This window comes from Eretmochelys imbricata, chromosome 13 (genome assembly GCF_965152235.1).
Source record: "Eretmochelys imbricata isolate rEreImb1 chromosome 13, rEreImb1.hap1, whole genome shotgun sequence".
Lineage (NCBI taxonomy): Eukaryota > Metazoa > Chordata > Testudines > Cheloniidae > Eretmochelys > Eretmochelys imbricata.
Window position 1 is genome coordinate 32,011,720 of NC_135584.1, and position 19,190 is coordinate 32,030,909.

Here is a 19,190-nt window from a genome sequence, read left to right on the forward strand (position 1 = left end):
CACCCAGGAAGGCTGCGGTGGAACAAGGCACCTTAATGCTGCCCTGCAATAGCCATACAATTATCATTAAGGCAGTGTGAGTTTTGTGGGCCTAGTTTAGATTACACTGATTTAAAGACACCATAATTTTTCCTCTCATGGTGTATCCTGACCCTCATGTCTTGAACCCAGGTCTGTAGGGGAGGCCCCAACCCTCCACTCGGCAATGGAGCTGGCTAGCACTTACCTGGGACCCATGAAGCCCAGCCCCAGTGTGAGGCTCCACCCCTGAGGTCCAATTGGTAGAGTCCCATGGTGGCTGATTAGCCACTGGCCCTGCTGAAGCTGGCAGGGAGCTGTCTGAGCCACTGGGCTCCACCCTGCTCTGGACTGTGTGCCTTGTGGTCCCTGCTCCTGCAGCTTCATTCCTGGCATCCGACCTGGCTTGACTTCTGGCATCTGACCTGTGGTTTCTGAGTCCAGTTTGCCTCTGACCCTCTGGTATCCTAACCTGGCCTGACTCATGGTTCGAATCTCCAGTTTGTCTCCTGCAGCGGACTCTGGCTCTGATTTCTAGGTCTGGCCACCCATGCCCTGGCTGTGACATGGCAGAATTAGGGTCTGTGGGTGCTCTACCCCTTCTTACCTTAACAGATTGGGATTTAGAATCATAGAATATCAAGGTTGGAAGGGACCTCAGGAGGTCATCTAGTCCAACCCCCTGCTCAAAGCAGGACCAATCCCCAATTTTTGCCCCAGATCCCCTCAAGGATTGAACTCACAACCCTGGGTTTAGCAGGCCAATGGTCAAACCACTGAGCTATTCCTCCCCCCCATTTCTGGGAAGTGTAACCTTAACTCTGAATTGCTTGGGTTTGCAATACTTAGTTTAGAGCTATTTACAGTGTCTTAACCATCATTTTGTCATACGTTACCCAGGCAATTGTAATCTGGCACTGGAGTGCGGGACTTTGCTACCTTAATAACGTAGTTGGATCATGGGCTGAGATGGCCAAAAGTGCCTGCAGAAGTTGGGTGCTAAACCCAACTCCCAGTGCAGTGAGCTTTGGGCACTGAGGGCTAGATCCAACACTTAGGCACTGCTGAGATCGTCCAAACCCTTACTCAGCTGCCACCTAAATTCCCTAGGCCCCTAAGTTTTTGCAGCTGGGCAAGTGGAAGCTGCCACATCCGGATGCTGGTGTGCTCTGAGCAGGCCTAAACCCTCACAAAAGACAGCTGTGGGTTAGCGGGTCAGGGGTTTTGGGGGTGGGCTGGCTGGTGTGGGTGTCCCAGAATACCCACAGGCCACAGGTAAGGCCTTTTGTGGGTCTAGTCGTGATTGTTGAAAGCCCCAGCAGCAGTGTATTGTGTGTAAAGAGGGGAAAGAGCAGGGTATGAGCAACAACTGGGCTGTTGGTTATTAGGGCTCCTTGTAGCAGCTTCCCTCAAACTGAGCAGGAGGGACAAATGAGCAGAGGCTGGGCAGGGCAGTGTGTGGTGCTTGTGCCCTGGGGTGTGCTGGCTGGTGCCGATAGGCTTTATAAACCAACCCACTTCCTGGCTGTGTAGCCCATCTGCAACATGGCTGCGTCTAGTCTCATGTTTAGAGGGTTTGGCAGGTAGAAACCTACAAAATCTCTTTTGTTGTTCCTAGGCCTTGGATTCTGATCGAGCTGTACTGCAGAAAATGAGGAAAGCCACCAAAGCAGAGCATGCTTCTGGACAAGGTCAGAGCAGAGCCGGAGACCCAGAGTGGGCCAGGGGGAGGGAGGCTTGTCTGTTGAGCTGGAGAGTGGGCAGGGGGAGCTGGGGTTTTGGAGACATGCCCCCACGTTTGTGCCTGTTTCTGGGTATGTTGGAACCCCTCCAATTGCAGGGGAGTCCCCCAGTCCTGCCGCTCTCTCCACGCTCCTCACTGCCATCTGCTATCCAGCCCTGAGCCCTCCTCCCAGCTTTGCAGTGGACATCAGGGCTGGCCTCAGACCCTTTCTGCCCTCCTCACAGAAACCCTGCACTGAGCACTGGGCATGAGTGGGAAATGGGGCAGGTCAGGCCAGGCTGTGCCCTTGTGAGCACCCCAGCCACGGCCCCACAGCAATGCCCTCTGCTTGGCGAGCAGCTGAGGGGCAGAGACCACCCCTAGCAATAAGGGTGGCATTGCACAAGTACTAGCCATGGCATCACCAAACCCCACTGTGCCGCCCAGGTCGGCTTACACACCCCTGCTTGTGCCACCCAGCTCCCGCCACATCTCCCAGGCCAGACGGGCCTGGGGTCACTCGTGCTCACAGGCCCTGGCGCTCCCTGCCCAGCGGGGAGCTGACAGAGAGCGAGTGCCAAGCTGAAAGGAATGGCTGTTCCCCTGTCCCAGCCCGGCCCCCCCACACCGCTGATGGGGCTGGATGGGAGCGAGCTCTGCGCTGGAGCTTCGTCCTCCTCCCCTGCCGCCCCAGCACTGACCGGAGCGCTAGCCCGGGGACCCTGCAGTGCGCCAGGAGCAGGAGGAGGCAGTCCTGCTGCTGCTGAGGGGCACAGCCAGGGCTGGGGGCGGGGGGGACCCTCGCCAGAGGCTGTTTCTCAAGGGCACCTTCTGGGACCCGAGCTGCCTCCTGCAATACCTGCTCCACAGTGTCTGTGTGCCCAGTGCCCAGAGCGGGAGCCCACCGGCTCCAACCGCCCTGGTGCAAGGTCTTCCCGCATCACGGGGCAGGGGCTGTAGGAGACACACACACCCCATCACCTCCTGCTCTGCCCCACTCACCTGCCCACTGCCTTGCCCCTCCCCGACCCCTGTTCTGCCCCACTCACTCTCCCCATCTCCCACCCCTACCTTGCCTCATCTCCCAGCCCTGCCACTGCTCTGCCCCACTCACCTGCCCCACCCCTCAGCCCTGCCTTGTCCCTCCCCACACCCCCAACCCTGCTCTGTCCCACTCACCTGCGCATCTCCCAACATTTCCCCTGGTTTGCCCCACTCACCTGTCCCATCCCCCATTGCTGCTCTGCCCCAGGCCCCGAGCCCTGCCCCTGCTCCCCTCACCCCCAATCCCCACCTTCCCCCTGCACTCACCCATCCATCCCCCCCAGACCCAGTGCTCCTCTCCCCCACTTGACTGCCCCTTCCAGCCCTGTCCTACTCTGGCCTAGACACTGACAGCTGTCTGGGGAGCGGGTTGAGGTATGGATCACTGGACAGCCGATGGTAGCTTCCTTCTCTGCTCTCCTTATCCATGTTGATTGGGGCTTTGGTGTTTGTGTGCCTAGATCTCGCTTGCCACATAGAAGCTCATATTGCAGCCCAGGAAAAATTCTCCGCAAACTACCAGAGTGATGGTGACGAGCAACTGGCCAGTGCCTTCACCTCCTTTGCCGAGTTCTCCCAGAAGCTGCTGGTCCCAGTCAAGGGTCTGGTAAGAATTGCTGCCCATGTGCCTCAGGCCTGAGTGCTCTCCCAGCCACAAGGCGTATGTCAGGGGTAGAAGGCCCAGTTGGTTTCCTCACCGAGAAATGAAGCCACTGTCATATGGACAAAACAGCATGTGGTGGTGTAATTGTGGACTGGGTTGTTATAACGCTGTAGTGCTCAGAGCGTGAGTCCCGCCTCAAGGCGGGCTGTTAGGACGCAGGGCCTAAACCCCATGTTGGTGGGGAGTTCTATACTCGGATATCACCAACCAAGGATCAGGTGTAATCCTCAGGCAATACAACAGCCTAACCATGAAGTCAGATACAGTCCCCTTGGCTACTCCCATCTGTCTTGTCACCTAGGTGAGCCTGCCTTTGTGATAGCTGGCCCTTTACAGCAAGAATCACAGCAATATTCAGGCTACTCCTAGTCCCAAAGAGCCAGTCGCTTACCCCAAGTCTGTTCCACCTTAGATCTCACACCAAAGACAATGCTTGTAGCCAGTCCTATAATAAGCTTTATACCAATATATTTACTAGGAAAAAGAAATGAGTTATTTACAAGGTGAAAGCAGGTAAACATAGATACACAAATGAGTTCCAATCTTAAGTAACAAAAGGTAATAAACGCTTCTATAATCAGCTCTATATGTTCCTTAGGGCTAACCCAGGCTAAGCAGCTGGGGATCCTTTGCTTATGCCTTGAAAATTTTGTCCCCCAGAGTCCAAGCAGCATAGAGATCTCGGGTTCCTTTTGTTTGGCATTTTTATCTCCCTTCTGCCATGTGCTGTGAGCTGCAACCTCAGTTCAGTTGATGGGAGGAGTCCACTTGCTTGGCTCATCTTCATGGGGAGAAGGCAGAACAACAACAAAATCTTTTGTCTTCTTTTTGCAATATCCCCAACAGTCCATCTGGTATGGATGGCCCCTTCCTTTTGGGAAGGGAGAAACACTTGTTAGAGGTCAGCCCTTCATACTAGTCAGTGGCTATCCCTGTTTGGTCATTTACACAGTCATAGAGACTCACAAGACAAAGTGCTCAAATATCACCATCCAATCTGGGGTACAATGGTATAGGTGAGATTGGTGCAGGCAGTTACGCAGGAGCATTCAATAAAGTCTGAGCATTAAACACATTCTTGTGATTCTTATCATTCTAATAGCTGTTACAACATCGCAGGGGAGCCAGCCTGATTTCAGCTCTGTATTTGTCAGGGTTCAGTTGAGACTGAGGGTGTTTCGATGGGCAGCCGCAGGAGGTGGACCCATTTTGCCTGTGCCCCGGCTGCGGGTTCCGTGCCATGGGGGCTTCTGAAGCGAGGTGGGAGACAGAACATGTGCAATGCGCAGGGAGGAAGCCCAGGCCAAGCTGGCTGTGTGAATTGTTGGCAGGCAATGGTGACTTTTAATAGTATGTAATTCAACCAAATATGAACAGACTTCCTGAGGTCCCCAAAAGGTCCCTCCTGGGGCCCAGGCCCACCCTCCTGCCAAATTCCGAAGGGCCAGCGCAAGCCATGGGGACGTTAGAACGCTTCGCCACAGCTGCAAGAGCGGTTTATAATGGAAAGCGTTAGGCAACTGAACCACAAGTGCCCATTGCTCTGTCCTGCGATAGCAGAGAGGGACAATAGCTCCATAGCTCCCGCCTCTCGGGGCGGTGCCGGACCTAGGCCTGCAGGAGAAGCTCTCCTGTTGGCGTCGGCAGCATCTTCGCCGAGCCCTACTGCGGTGCAGCTGTGCCGCTGCAGTAAGTGTAGACACGCCCTGAGTCCCTTCAAGGAAGGGCTTTTAGCTCTGCTCTCCAGGGGCCCAGTGCCGTTCACTGGGCCGTGGCTCCTGTACTATTCTTCAGGCAGCCCAGCCACCCAGCCTACACCTCTTGCTCCCCTTATCCCCTCGCCACAGGCAGGACTCCTGCTCTGGTTCCCAGTCCCTGCTGCCTGTCTCCATGGAGCAATGCAGGGAGCATACACAGGTTTCTAGTTAAGACCCCTTGTGCGAGGAGCTTAAGAGAAAGTGGCAGCTACAGACAGGTCAAAGCAGGGCAGGGAGACAAAAATAAATGTCAGGCATCTGGCTGCAGAAAAATGGTGAATTCTGGGGCAGAAATGATGAATTCCATGGCCAGATTACTTGGCCACAGAATCAGAGTCCCTGGAGCCCAGACTGAGATGAATGGGGCAGTTCACACCTTTCAGAGTTACTGTTTCAGGCTGTCTGCAGACTCAGGCGTGCACGCTACATCAGTCATACTCAGTTAACATTCTCAAGGTTAACAACGTTCATTTAAAAAAAGTGAAAACTCTGGTTTTGGAGCGCAGCTCTGCACAAATGGTGACTTCTTCAGCAAAGTCGATGACTATGGTCTTGTGAAGTACAGGGCCCCTACCACACCAGCACCTACAAAAAGAAAGATAAGCGCTGAGCTTGCAGTTCCTGCTGGGAGTAGTTCCTGGATGGGGGTAAGAGGCAGTCCTAGTAGCATGTGTTTGCAGGTTGAGCCCTCTGGTTTGAGCCTACTTATGACTTTCATTTCAATATGTTCTGCCCCAGAGGAGGCTCTGTGACAGACGGACAATATCCTGCAATATCCTGATGGAATGAGGATAAGCTTTATTGAGTTAAGTTAAACCGTATGGAATTGGGATTAGCACCTTTGGGCACAGTGTGAAAAAGGCAGTTGTGGCTGTGTTGTTGTGGCATTGTGTGCCTCTTCTCTAGCAGGGAGGGGGGATACTAATGTACCTCCTCCATTCCCAGCCCTTTGAAGTCATCCCCTGGGGAGAGCTGCATTTGCTTGTGCAGACTGGATTCTCCAGAGCCCACCAGACAAAGAACAGACTTTTGCATAAAAGCCTGGGGTTTAACCTGCCTTAGGGCTTCTCCCTGCTCCAGCAAATGGGCAGGACCCCTGGAGCCCAGAGGGCCCCAGTTCTTAGGGGAGGGTTGGTAGGACTTGGCCTACTGGGTGCTTGTTCTGAGCTGAAGCTCTGATGACCGTGTACCACAAGGAGGCTCCTAGGGTGTGGTATTAAAAGCCTGCACTTGCCAGAGCCCAGGAGGGAGTTGGGGTAACTCTGGTGAGCTTATTAGCATGCGGGTAGGTTCTTTTGCTCTTTCACTGTTTTCTCAGTAATGCTTTGTACCTTAGGAATAAACTTGGCCTGCTTAGGAAGAGCTTTGTGGTAACTTGTCTCTGTAGCAATTGCACTGTTCTCTGTCTCCAAAGAGAAAGAAAACAGGTGTCCTTGGGCAGCCGGTTTGCGCTGGGAATGACACAGTGAAGGCAGGGTGCTGTACACCCTGGGAGTGCCCTGCTCAGAGGGGAGAGAGCTGCGGGTCTCCACCCGAAAGGGCAATGGCTGGGGAGCTACCAGCCTGAGAGTGAGTGCCTTTGCTGAACCACAGAGGGGAAATCCAGGTGCAGCCACCTTGAACCGCGATCTCTATGGTGGCAGCATTGGTGGGATCTCTAACAATGTCAATTGCATAAGTGCCAACAGCAGCAAAAGCAAGTTACTTAGACAGGAACGGCACAGAGAACAAAGCCTCAGTAGTCTTTCTGGGGTAAGGCACAGTGAAAAGGGAGATGGGGAAAATGAATTATGAACAACTGAAGACAAATCTGTTGGTTGAGCTATGCAGGGAAAGGGAGATTAGCCCTGAAGATAGAGCAAAATCATATTTAGTGATTTGCTGTATTCGTATGACCAGTCAAGGAATGATGGTCTACGTTCACAGAGAACCTCCAGTCGACTGACAGAGGGCCCAGTAGACGGAGAATTTTGGAGCCAACGCCCTGGAGAGAAACAGGGAAGAGGCTGACAGTCAGCTACTGTGTTCTGTCCAGACCAAGGCCACCACTGCAAGAGGGGTGCTGGACGCTCAACAGCTGGAGCAGGAGAGGCTTCAGCTGGAGAGGGACAGAGTCCATCTGGAAACCTCGCAGCTTGCAGACCTTGCTCTAGCAAGAGAAAGCAGACTGGGACCCGTAGCAGACCAAACGCCAGCACAATGCCACAACAGAGAAGAGAGAAAAGAACAGGGAGCATCAATATCAGATCAAGATGGCGAAACTGTTGCAGCAGAACCATTGTCCAGCAGGTGGAGCCAGACGCCAAAGACCTGTGCCCGTGGGTGGCATAGACTCCAAATGACTTCCTCGCTATGTGAATTAAATAACTCAGACAAGGGGACATAGTAAGGGACCTGGGTCCACTGCTTGCTAGGCAAAGGCCCTGGACATCTTTACCCTTATGGGAAGACTGTAACGATTATGATAATTGAAAACAAGTTTTGTGACTGAAGTTTAAACTGACCCCTGAAGCATATTGGAGAAGCTTTTGGGCAGCTCAGAAGAAAGAGGACATAACCTATATTGAGGCATCAGCTCGATGTGGAACTGGTTACCACGGTTCATGAGGCCTCTGAGTTAATGGGTATAGAACAGCAGTTCTTAAAGTGTGGGGCACGCCTCTCAAGGGAGGCACGGGAATGTGTAAAGGGAGGCGCAAGCTCTCTGTGTGTACATGTGTGTGTTTTTTAATAGCTCCAGCAATCAGCTCGGGCTCCCACTGTCACAGCGGGGCAGGCTGTGACTCTGGCTCTCAGTCCTGGCTCCCGCTACCAGAGCCGCAGCCTGCTCCACGGTGACAGCGGGAGCCTGGGATGACAGGGGGAGCCACAGCCATACTGGGCACTGCAGGGCTCTTCACTAGTCCCACACAGGACTCTCTTAGCAACTGTGACAGGTCCTTTGTGTGGTTTTCCCCACAAGAACTTAAAACCATTAGCAGCAACACACTGACAGTGAGAAAGAGCTTACCCGAGAAATGGATGGTTTTGTGACAAAGGGAGTAAAGTGTACAACACAAGCCAAAGCGAGGGCAGCAGCAGACGTTCCAGCAAAATGCAAAAGCCGAAAATACGACTAAGCTTATTTCAAACTGGGCTTTACATGGAGCGGGTCCAGCAATGCACCGAGGCTTCAATGTGTTGTATGTGGCGAAGAACTGGCAAACGACAGTATGTGGCCCTGCAAGCTACACCAGCATCTCAAAACAAGACGTGCTACCTGAGTATCTAAACCTGTAGAGTTTTTTCAGAGGAAGCTCAGTGAGTTAATAGGACAAAAGTTGTTGAAGTGTACAGTGTTAACATAAAGGCTACTGAGGATTCTTACTGAATGGCTTTGTGCATTGCCAAAGCTGGTAGACTGTACAACATAGGTGAGAAACTGCTACTTCCAGCTGCAAAGGATAAGTGCACAGTGGTGATAGGAGAATCATAGAATATCAGGGTTGGAAGGGACCTCAGGAGGTCATCTAGTCCAACCCCCTGCTCAAAGCAGGACCAATCCCCCAACCAAATCATCCCAGCCAGGGCTTTGTCAAGCCTGACCTTAAAAACTTCTAAGGAAGGAGATTCCACCACTTCTTTAGGTAACGCATTCCAGTGTTTCACCACTCTCCTAGTGAAAAAGTTTTTCCTAATATCTAACCTAAACCTCCCCCACTGCAACTTGAGACCATTAGTCCTCGTTCTGTCATCTGCTACCACTGAGAACAGTCTAGATCCATCCTCTTTGGAACCACCTTTCAGGCAGTTGAAAGCAGCTATCAAATCCCCCCTCATTCTTCTCTTCTGCAGACTAAACAATCCCAGTTCCCTCAGCCTTTCCTCATAAGTCATGTGTTCCAGCCCCCTAATAATTTTTGTTGCCCTCCACTGGACGTTTTCCAATTTTTCCACATTCTTCTTGTAGTATGGGGCCAAAAACTGGACACAGTACTCCAGATGAGGCCTCACCAATGTCAAATAGAGGGGAACGATCACGTCCCTCCATCTGCTGGCAATGCCCCTACTTGTACATCCCAAAATGTCATTGGCCTTCTTGGCAACAAGGGCACACTGTTGATTCATATCCAGCTTCTCGTCCACTGTAACCCCTAGGTCCTTTTCTGCAGAAGCAGCATCACAGCTAGACATGATCCCACTTTCCAATGACACAGTTTCACACCACGTTGTGTAGACGGCCCCTGATGTAAAAGAGCTGCTCCGAGAAAGTGTTCGTCAGAGCCCATATTATTCAGTTCAGATTGATACAGCCACTGGTGTATATTTGAATTGCTATAGCAACAGAATTAAAAGAGGGATTTCTGTTTTGCCATCCACTTCCAACACAAGCAACTCATATAGAACTTTTTCAACTATTAAATAATTTTGTCCAAGACACTGGTCTTGTTTGGGGATGTTGTTTTGGAATGCAGCCATGGAGCATGGTCTATGACAGGATGGCATAGCGGGATTGTGAGAGAGGTACAAGAAGTGGCCCCTACAGCTACCTGGAATCATTCTATGGTTCACAGAAAGGCATTGGCTGTGAAGATGATGCCAGAGGAGCTCAGCAATGTTCTTTCAGTTACAGTAAAAATTATAAACTTTATAAAGTCGCGTCCAGTTAATTCAAGGATTTTTGCCATTTTATGCAAAGAGATGGGGGCAAACTTCACACATTTGTTACATGCAAAAGTTTGTTGGCTGTCCCAGGGCAAAGTGCTGACAAGGCTATGTGAGCTGCGTGAGGAAGTCCGTATTCTTCTTGCTGATACCTCTCCGCTTGAACAGCATTTCAGTGACATTCACCAGATATACTTGTTGTCATATCTGGCTGATATATTCAAGCGACTGAATTCTCTGAATGTGGCACTTCAGGGACGAGATGTTAATGTTCTCATTGCTAATGATCGGATAGCAGCATTCATTAACAAACTTGAACTGTGGTCTTCATGTGTGCAGCAGGGATCTCTCTCCATGTTTTCAACGCTGGAGGATGTTGTGCAACAGTGCAGTGATCTATCTGTTGACAGCATCCAGGATGTAAGTCTTCAGCACCGAGGGGGACGGCAGGAGCCGTTTTCTGAATACTTTCCTGAAGTGGGTACAGACCAATGTAATCAAGAGACCAGGAACCCATCAGCTTTAAGCCGAACCCCACAGCTATGCTGTCTTCAAAAGGAGAGGAAAGCCTTATTGCCCTGTCAAGTGACAAGGAACTGCAGCACAAATGTGAGATGCAGACTTTTGGGTATCAGTGGGATCTGAGTTTTGTGAGTTAACACATGGGGCTCTTAAAGCCCTTGTTCCTTTTTCAGCTACCTAACTATGCGAGTCATCTTTAACCACAATTCCAAGTATTGCTCCTGGGCTTTCTGTTGAAGATGACTTACGTCTTTTCCTTCCTGCACGGCAACCCCAAATTCCAGTACTTTGTATAGTGAGGAAACACACACAGTCCTCCCACTGACAAGACAGGACTGATGGAAATTATACTGAATTAATACACCATTGTTTGGTGTCATGTTTCCTAAAATGTGTGTGACATTTTATTTTTGCTGCTTCCATTTGTACTGTTTTTGAACTGAAAATTAATACTTCTGAAACTCACACTGGTCTATAATTGATCAAATCTTTACTTTTTTATTTATTTTTGGTGGTAACTTGTCTCTGTAGCAATTGCACTGTTCTCTGTCCCTGAAGAGAAAGCAAACAGGTGTCCTAGGGCAGCTGGTCTGTGCTGGAAAAGGCAATAATTGAGGAGCTGAATGCCCGGAGTGGCTGCCCTTACTGCGGGATACAGCTGACCTTCCCTGAACTGTGACAGGCTCCTCCCCCAGGATTTGATTTTTCCAAGTCCATCGGCAAAGTGAAGCCAGTGTCCTTTCTCCCAAGTATTCAAAAAGCCTGAGTTAGGCCTTCCAACAGTCATGAGATTTTAAAACATAAACAGGTTCTTTCACTTTGCCTTCTGCTTTTGAGCCTGTGGGCTGCACTCAGGTCATGTTTCCATGCTTTTCTCCACAACAAGGAGGACTAGAAACTTCCTTTTTTAATGGAAGCTGATGGTCTCATCTATTCACATGACTCGAGGAGCTGGGGCTTTAAGAAAACTACCAAAGATTGGAAGAGACATGACAGCTGCAGTGCTGCGTGGGGAATGGTTTGTATGGAGCTAAGTGCTTTGGGCTACATTCACAAGGGGGACCTGGGCATTTCAACGCCAACTCCTAGGGACCCTGCCACCTTGTGGATTCCTCATCCCCAGTTAGGCTCCTTACTCCCCACGCCATGCCTGGAGAAGTGGGGATCCTAAGAAAGGGTTGCTCATGTGCCAGCCTGCTGAGCAGGGAGCCACTTGGGCCAGCCAGTGGGAAATGCCAAGGAGCCCCAAAAAGAATTAGGCCTTTGCTCACAAAAAATGACAGAGGTGGTGCTGTGCCCAGACCACTCACCTGGGATGGGGGAGCTCTGGGTTCAAATCCCTGCTCCAGATCAGGCAGATTTGAACCTGGGTCTCCTACACCCCAGTGCGTGCCCTACCCCTGGGCTATTGTGGGAGGAAGGCTCTGAGTATGCCTATTGGATTGGCCCCTGCGAGCAGTTACATAGAGAATGTCTCATTTGAGACTCCCGCTAGGGCTAGGCATGAGTGAGGGTGCTGAGCTGCTCAGCACTGTCCTCAGGACATAGGCAGTTCTGCGCACGCTTCTTGGGAATGTAGGGAATATATGTGGCAGCTGAGTAGGGGTTGTGTGAATGCCAGTGGTGCCTGCATGTTGGATGTGGGCCCCTAAAGAGCAGGTAGGCATCAAAATCCCCTTGTGAATGTAGCCCTTTGGGCAGGTGCTGGCTCTTATTATGTCTTTGTACAGCACCTAGCACAATCAGACTCTGATCATAGCTGTAGCCTCCAGATTCTTCTGAAATACAAATGATACAGAGCCTGATCCTCCTCACCTGTGTAGCTCTGTCAACTCCTGAATTACACTGCTCAGAATCCGCTCCCTGCTGGGAACACACTTGTAAGGGTTGGAGTTAAGGCTTTAATTGCATTTTGAGTTAGACTTTGGTTGTGGTTTGAAGTTATCGGGGTGTCTGATATATTCAGAGAGTAGGATAGATGGTGAAATGACTTAATCTCGTTTCCTTGCAGTGTTTGTCTTGTTTCAAAAATCCCTTGTATAGTGATAACTGAAAGCCAATGAGGTTTCCTGTCTGGGAATTAGAGCTGGCACGTGACCTCTCCAGTTATGGTTGGCTAAATGTATTCATTTTAGAGGCCCTGGTTTAGTTGCTTATAACTTGGTCAAGTTTCATCTTTCAGCCTGGAATTTTCCAGCTCTGGTTTCTGTCTGAGGGCTTTTTTCTCTTTAAAATATGAGCAGAATTGTTTTTTGAGAATTAAGAAAAGGAAAAGTAGCCAACGTTTTTTACCCATATCAAACGCTCTTTCTCTCTCTGAACTGCTCTGGAAGCTCTGTGTTTGGAGTGGGACAGACATGTGCGTTCCAGAAGGCTGGTGAAAATCCCCTTGGATTTGGTTGTGGGAGAATATTTTCCACCCTGCCCTTTGCCCATGAACACCGGCCTTTCCCTCACAACCTCCCAGCTACCTGCACGATGTGAGGAACCAGCAAGGGAGTCTCAGCCCCTGCCCCACATGCCTGAGGGTGCGTGGGACGAGACAGGGCTCCTTCTGACACCTCCACACCCTGCCTGCTCCAGGTGGGGTGGAGGTTGCTGTGTTTGTCCTCCAGCTGCAGAATCAGGGCCCAAGGGAAAAGATGGCAAACAACAGAATCCATAAGAAAAGTGCTTCCCCAAGGAGCCATTCTCTAGGATGAGAGCGCTGAGGGGGATCCTCCTGCAGGCTGCAAAGTGGGTGTGAACCACTGCCTGGCTTTGTGCTGGGCGGATTCACAATGCAGGCTTCAGAGTCTCTCTCCTTTCTTTCCAGTTGCAGAGCTTGTCTCACAACATTAACTTTTCCCTGGACTCGCTGGTAAAGAGAGATTTAAAGGAGCTCAAAGGGGTGAGTCGATGCTGAGCTGGCCTGTCAGGATGGCCCCTGGGAGAGGGGTTGCACAGTTGAAGGATGTTCCCTGCCCCCCGGTTTCACTAGTAGCAGGCAGGAGATGTGCTAAGAGCTGGGTTGTGAGCTCTGTGGGAGCAGCTGGGCCCAGCAGTGCTCTGGAGCCCTTGGGAAAACTCCATCTCTGTCTCCAGGGCCCTGGCACGCAGCCACCTGCCACTGCTGTTCTCCAGCCTGCCCCATTCTCTGAGCAGGACGCAGGCATAGATGCGATTGACAGCAGGGCAAAGTCCCCGCCCACCTCTTCACTCCTCCCACTTCTCTGACCCAATTTGCCTGCAGCCCTTTGGCTGAACCAAGGGGTATCATGGGAGTTCCCAGGGAACAAAAGAACCTGTTTACCCCTAAATACTTCATAGCTTCCCATTACATCACCGCGTGAGCATCCCCCATGGCCTCCCAATCAGCTCCCTCACCGGATGAGCGTGCACCCTCCTGCACTGAGTGTGCATGGCATCCCAGAAATCCCTTACCGGCCACCCCCAGTGACTGCGTGTCCCCATGGCTTCCCAGGGACCCCCTGGCGAGTGCATGTCCCCAGGACCCCCCAGGGAGACCCTGTTGAGCGCATGTCCCCAGGGTTGCCAGCCCTCCTGGTTTTGCTGGCAGTCTCCTGGAATCAGGCTCCTTCTCCCAGAGGCTATTGAAGCCAAACCAGGAGATTTTAGTCCAGCAGCGCAGCGGGGCTAAGGCAGGCTCCCTGTGTGCCCTGGCCCCATGCTGCTCCCGAAAGCGGCCAGCATGTCCCTGCAGTCCCTGGGAGGGGGCAGGGAGTCTCCACACACTGCTCCCGGCCCGAGCGCCGACTCTGCAGCTCTCATTGGCCGGGAACTGCGGGGGTGGTGCCTGCAGACAGGGGCAGCGCATGGAGCCCTCTGCCCCCCCAGGGGCCGCAGGGACATGCCGGCTGCTTTCAGGAGCGGCATGGGGCCAGGGCAGGCAGGGAGACTGCCTTAGCTCCGATGTGATGCCACCTGGGAGCTGCCTGAGGTAAGTGTTGCCCAGCTGGAACCTGCAAACCTCACCCGCTCCTGCACTGCAACCCTCTGCCCCAGCCCTGAGCCCTGTCCAGAACCCAAACTCCCTCCCAGAGCCCACACCCCTCACCTCCTCCCACACCCTACACACCTGCCCCAACCCTGAGCCCCCTCCTGGAGCCAGCACCCCAAACCCCCTCCCACACTCCAGCCCCATGCCCCAGTCCTGAGGCCCCTCCCATACCCAAACTCCCTCCCAGAGCCTGCACCCCAAACCCTCTCCACCCCAACCCCCCGCCCCACCCCACTGAAAGTGAGTGAGGGAAGAGCGAGCGATAGAGGCAGGGGGGATAAAGAGCGGGTCACGGCCTTGTGGAAGGGGCGATGCAGGGGCGGGGCATAGGTGTTTGGGTTTGTGTGATGAGCAGTTGGCAACCCTAGTGTCCCCATGGCCCCCCAGGAAGCCCCCAGGTGAGTGCATGTCCCCCATAGCCACCCAGCGAGCCCCCCTGTGAGTGCATGGCACCCCTGGTCTCTCAGCGGGGCATCCCTGGGTGAGTATGCACCTCCTGTGAGCTCCCAGCGGGGTCTCCCCTGGTGTGAGTGTGCACCTCCCATGGCCTCCGAGTAAACCCTTGCCCCCGCCCCTGTCAAATCATGCCCTCTGTGGCCTTCCCCAGGCAAATGTACACCCTTGTGACCTCTCAGTGGAGGCCCCTTTGATGGGAGTGTGCGGCCTCTGTGGGCTCCTCGCCGCCCCCCCCACCCGGTGTTTCCTGCCCACCCCCCGCGGTCTCTAACATGCGCTCTCCCAGGGAGCTCCCCCCCATCTGTTTGTGTGTGCACGTGGTGGCTATGGGTGTGTCTGTAGATGTGTGTTGCTGGGTGTACATGCCTCTCCTACTTTCATAGATTCCAAGGCCAGAAGGGCCCATTGTGACCATCTAGTCTGACCTCCTGTATAGCACAGGCTAGAGGCCCCCCTGGAACATTTCCTCTTTGAACTAGAGCTGAACTTTTAGAAAAACATCCAATTTTGGTTTAAAAATTGCCCGTGGTGGAGAATCCACCATGACCCTTCGTACATGTGTGTGTAAGTGTGTGTTGCTTTCAGGTGTGCTTCTCTGTATTGATGTGTGTGTGCACGTGCCCATTATTCGATGAAGATGGTAAAATTGTTAATGATGCAGAAGAGGTAGAAGTGTTCAATAAATATTTCTGTTCTGGATTTGGAAAGAAGCAGGATGATGTGCATGTGTCACATGAGGATGAAGAAATACCTTCCAAGTAACCTTCCATTAGTAACTGAGGATGTTAACACCAGCTGCTAGGGATAAATATTAAACCCAAAAGTTCTAAAGATGTTGGCTGAGGAGCTCTCTGGCTCATTGATGTTAATTTTTAATAAATCTTGAGTATATAAATACCTTCTCTGACAGGGGCTGTGGCTGAATGTTGTTCAGGCTCCAGGATCTTGATACACCTCTGGGAATCCCGAGCATAGAGGCTGAGATTGCCCTCACAGCAATCCCAGGGGGAGGCCAGGAAGAGGCACTTGCTAGAATCTGGGACAGAATGTTAATAGCTATGGGATACTGGGACAGCTAAGCAACATTGTGGCCCAGGACTCCACGGAGAGCAAGGAAACTAGGCACTGCTAATAGGTGGTAGGTTTCAAAACTCTGCAGGGGAAGGGAAACTGAGGCACAGCTGAAACATGAAGTGTCAGAGCTCCCCTGGCATGAGGGTGACTCTGGGTAGTAAAGAGTGCTATCAATTAATGATGCTTGGTAGAATGTGGGAAAAGCCCTAGAGAGGTGTGAAGCAACTGCTGGGTGGAGTCTTGAGGTTAAGGAGGGAGAAAATTGCCCCTTAATCTATGGTTTCATGTTGGTCAGTGGAGGTGTAATTAAACCTGAGGGGGATGGGGGAAGCAAACACACTTCACCTCGCCCCAAGGGGGTGTGACATTGGGAACTGATCTAGAATGTTGTCATGAAACTGTGTTTTGGGATGGTGATTGGAACTGTTTATCTGTTTGTTGACTGACTGTATGAAGTTTAAATTAATAAGAAGTAAAGCAGATGTGCTGTTGAAAGGGGGAGGGTGGGCAGAACACCCTTGGAGTACTTGTCATGTACCCCTGCTCTGTTCTTTTTTTGAAAGGGGGAGAAAAGTGATGAACTGCGGGTGCTGTCCTGGAGCTGACGGCTCTGCTGGGGTATGAGGGAGACTCCAGATGTCAGTCCCATGCCCAGCTGATTGCCAACAGGCGATGTAAGTAACGCAGTGTCTACGTGGACACTGTGTCACCCTAACTACATCGACCTAAGCACTGTGCCTTTCGCGGAGGTGGAGTTAAGTCGATGTAGTGGGTGACTGACATCGGTGGGAGCACCACTGCAGTGTGGATGCTGCCTTACGTTGACCTAACTCTGTAGTGTAGACCAGGCCTAAGTATAAAGAGCGTAGGGTTGATATATTGAATAAAATGTGTGTGCGCGTGCGTGTGTGTTGACTGCTTCACAACTGCTGTCTGCCCCTGAAAGAGTTGAAGTGTAAACCAGAAGCTTCCTGCTGTTGGGTGGAGTTCTGGCAGAGGGTCTGAAGGGTCAGCACTGCGCCCAGAGGGGCTAGGTGGCTGGACAGCAGGTTCCAACACTTCGGGGTTGCCAGCTAGAAGGTCTGCAGCCTGAGAATGTGCTTAAGGGCCCCGAGATTCGGGCAGTGGTTGGGCTCTATTCAGACTCCAGGAGCTTGAAACCCCCTGGAAATCCACAGCACAGCTTGGGGGCAAAAGACCTATTTGGCTTTAAGATTAAACTCGATAAGTTTATGGAGGAGATGGTATGATGGGATAACATGATTTTGGGAATTAATTGATCTTTAAATATTCATGGTAAATAGGCCCAAATGGCCTGTGATGAGATGTTAGATGGGGTGGGATCTGAGTTACTACAGAGAATTCTTTCCTGGGTATCTGGCTGGCGAATCTTGCCCATATGCTCAGGGTTTAGCTGATCGCCATATTTGGGGTCGGGAAGGAATTTTCCTCCAGGGCAGATTGGAAGAGGCCCGGAGGTTTTTCGCCTTCGTCTGTAACATGGGGCACAGGTCACTTGCTGGAGGATTCTCTGCTCCTTGAAGTCTTTAAACCACGATTTGAGGACTTCAATAGCTCAGACATAGGTGAGAGGTTTTTCGCAGGAGTGGGTGGGTGAGATTCTGTGGCCTGCGTTGTGCAGGAGGTCAGATTAGATGATCATAATGGTCACTTCTGACCTTAATATCTATGAATCTATGATTCCCCTCGCAGCAATCCTATTGGGCAGCCAGGAAGGATCTGTGACACCTTCCTGGTGAGAAAATACCATGTATTAAAGGGCTCTTTAACATATGGAAGAAAGGCAGAACAAGAACCAACAGCTACACACTGAAGCCAAACAAATTAAAATGAGAAATAAGGCCCAATTTGTAACCATGAGAGTGATTAACCATTGGAACAAACTCCAAAGGGAAGAGGTGGATTCTCCATCTCTTGATGTCTTCAGATCCAGACTGGCTGCCTTTCTGGAACATGCTTTAACCAAACACAAATTATTTGGCTCAATGCAGAGGTAATGGGATGAAACTGAATATCCCATGCTAGCCAGGAGGTCAGCTTAGACGATCTAATGGTTCCGTCTGGCTATAAAATCTACGTGCCTGTATATCCTTGTGTGCACACGTGTGTGAACATAAGTCTGTGTGGCTCTGGGTCTGTGTATACACGTGTGGTCTGTGTGTGTGCATGTGTTTGGGGGGGGGGTTCCTGTTTTAGCTTTCATGCACACTGCAGGAGCACCAGGGGAACTCACTCTCAGCAATGTGCAGAGTGAGGTGGTGCAGATTCTCCAGCAGGTGAGTGCAACAGTTTCAGTCCAGCAGCATGGGGGTGGGGGGCCGGGGGTAGCTGTAGAGAGCACTCTGGTGTCCCCCGCACAGCTTCCAGCCCCTGCAGGTTCGGAATGATACGTCCAAAGGATACCACTACATGGGACACACAGACCAGCTGACTTACTAGCCGGGCAGCAGACGTGGCCGTAACAAACAGGCTAGAGCGCACATTTGGGCCCTGACTAGGCAGGCTAGCAGTGCGGTGTGGTTTGCGTAGAAAGCTCCGCCATGCCAGGGGTAAGGAACAGGGGGCATATTGTACGGGGCCATTGTCACTAATCACTTACCCGTCTCTTACCAGGACTTCAAAAAGCCTTTTGACAAAGCCTGGAAAGACTATGAGAATAAACTGTAAGTTGACCTGCCCCCTGTCCTCTTTACTCAGGCTCACCGGGAGCCGATTCTAATAAAGCCTGGCCCAAGGGAGCCTTTCAGGGTGTTTTTTGCCTTTCTTCAAGCACAAAGATTGAGAAGGAGAAGCGGGAGCTGGCGAAGCAGCATGGGCTGGTGCGGAGCGAGGTGGTGGGAGGGGAGATCGCTGAGGAGATGGAGAAGGAGCGCAGGATGTTCCAGTTAAACATGTGTGAGGTAAGGGGTGGGGGAGCAGCAGCATCACAAGTACCTAGAGCAATGACCCTTTCCACTGAGCAGCACTGGCCTCTTCTCTGCAACTCCCACCTGATGTGAACTTGGAAGTCTCAGCCGTGGGCTGTGGGAGGAAAGGTGCAGAGTGGCTCGGGGATGGGGAAGGGAAACTCTTGAAGAGGAAGACTCTTAATTCTCACATTTTTATGGGTTTTTTTTAACTCCAGTTGAATGTATTTGTGGGGATTATATCAAGGCCTCTTCCATTGCCAGCCAGCCTAGCTCCTGGTGGCTGCTTTTCAGCTTCTTGTGTGGCACAGAGATGTTCCTACTGTTCATTTTTGACCAGATGCCTTGTTTCCTGTAGTCT

At 51.7% G+C, this 19,190-nt stretch overlaps 1 protein-coding gene across 2 annotated transcripts in view; it reads left to right on the forward strand.

Annotated features, from left to right (window-relative positions):
* Positions 1–19,190, forward strand: part of LOC144273450 (arf-GAP with SH3 domain, ANK repeat and PH domain-containing protein 1-like) — a 116,828-nt gene that overhangs the window by 18,666 nt on the left and 78,972 nt on the right. The window contains exons 2-6 of one of the 2 annotated variants that reach the window (XM_077832030.1): positions 1,637–1,709; positions 3,247–3,392; positions 13,188–13,262; positions 18,537–18,586; positions 18,694–18,823. In XM_077832030.1, the coding sequence (XP_077688156.1) occupies positions 1,637–1,709; positions 3,247–3,392; positions 13,188–13,262; positions 18,537–18,586; positions 18,694–18,823 (474 nt within the window). Of the gene's footprint in view, positions 1–1,636; positions 1,710–3,246; positions 3,393–13,185; positions 13,263–16,465; positions 16,577–18,536; positions 18,587–18,693; positions 18,824–19,190 lie in introns of those variants that run through there. The other variant, XM_077832031.1, reaches the window with a different exon arrangement.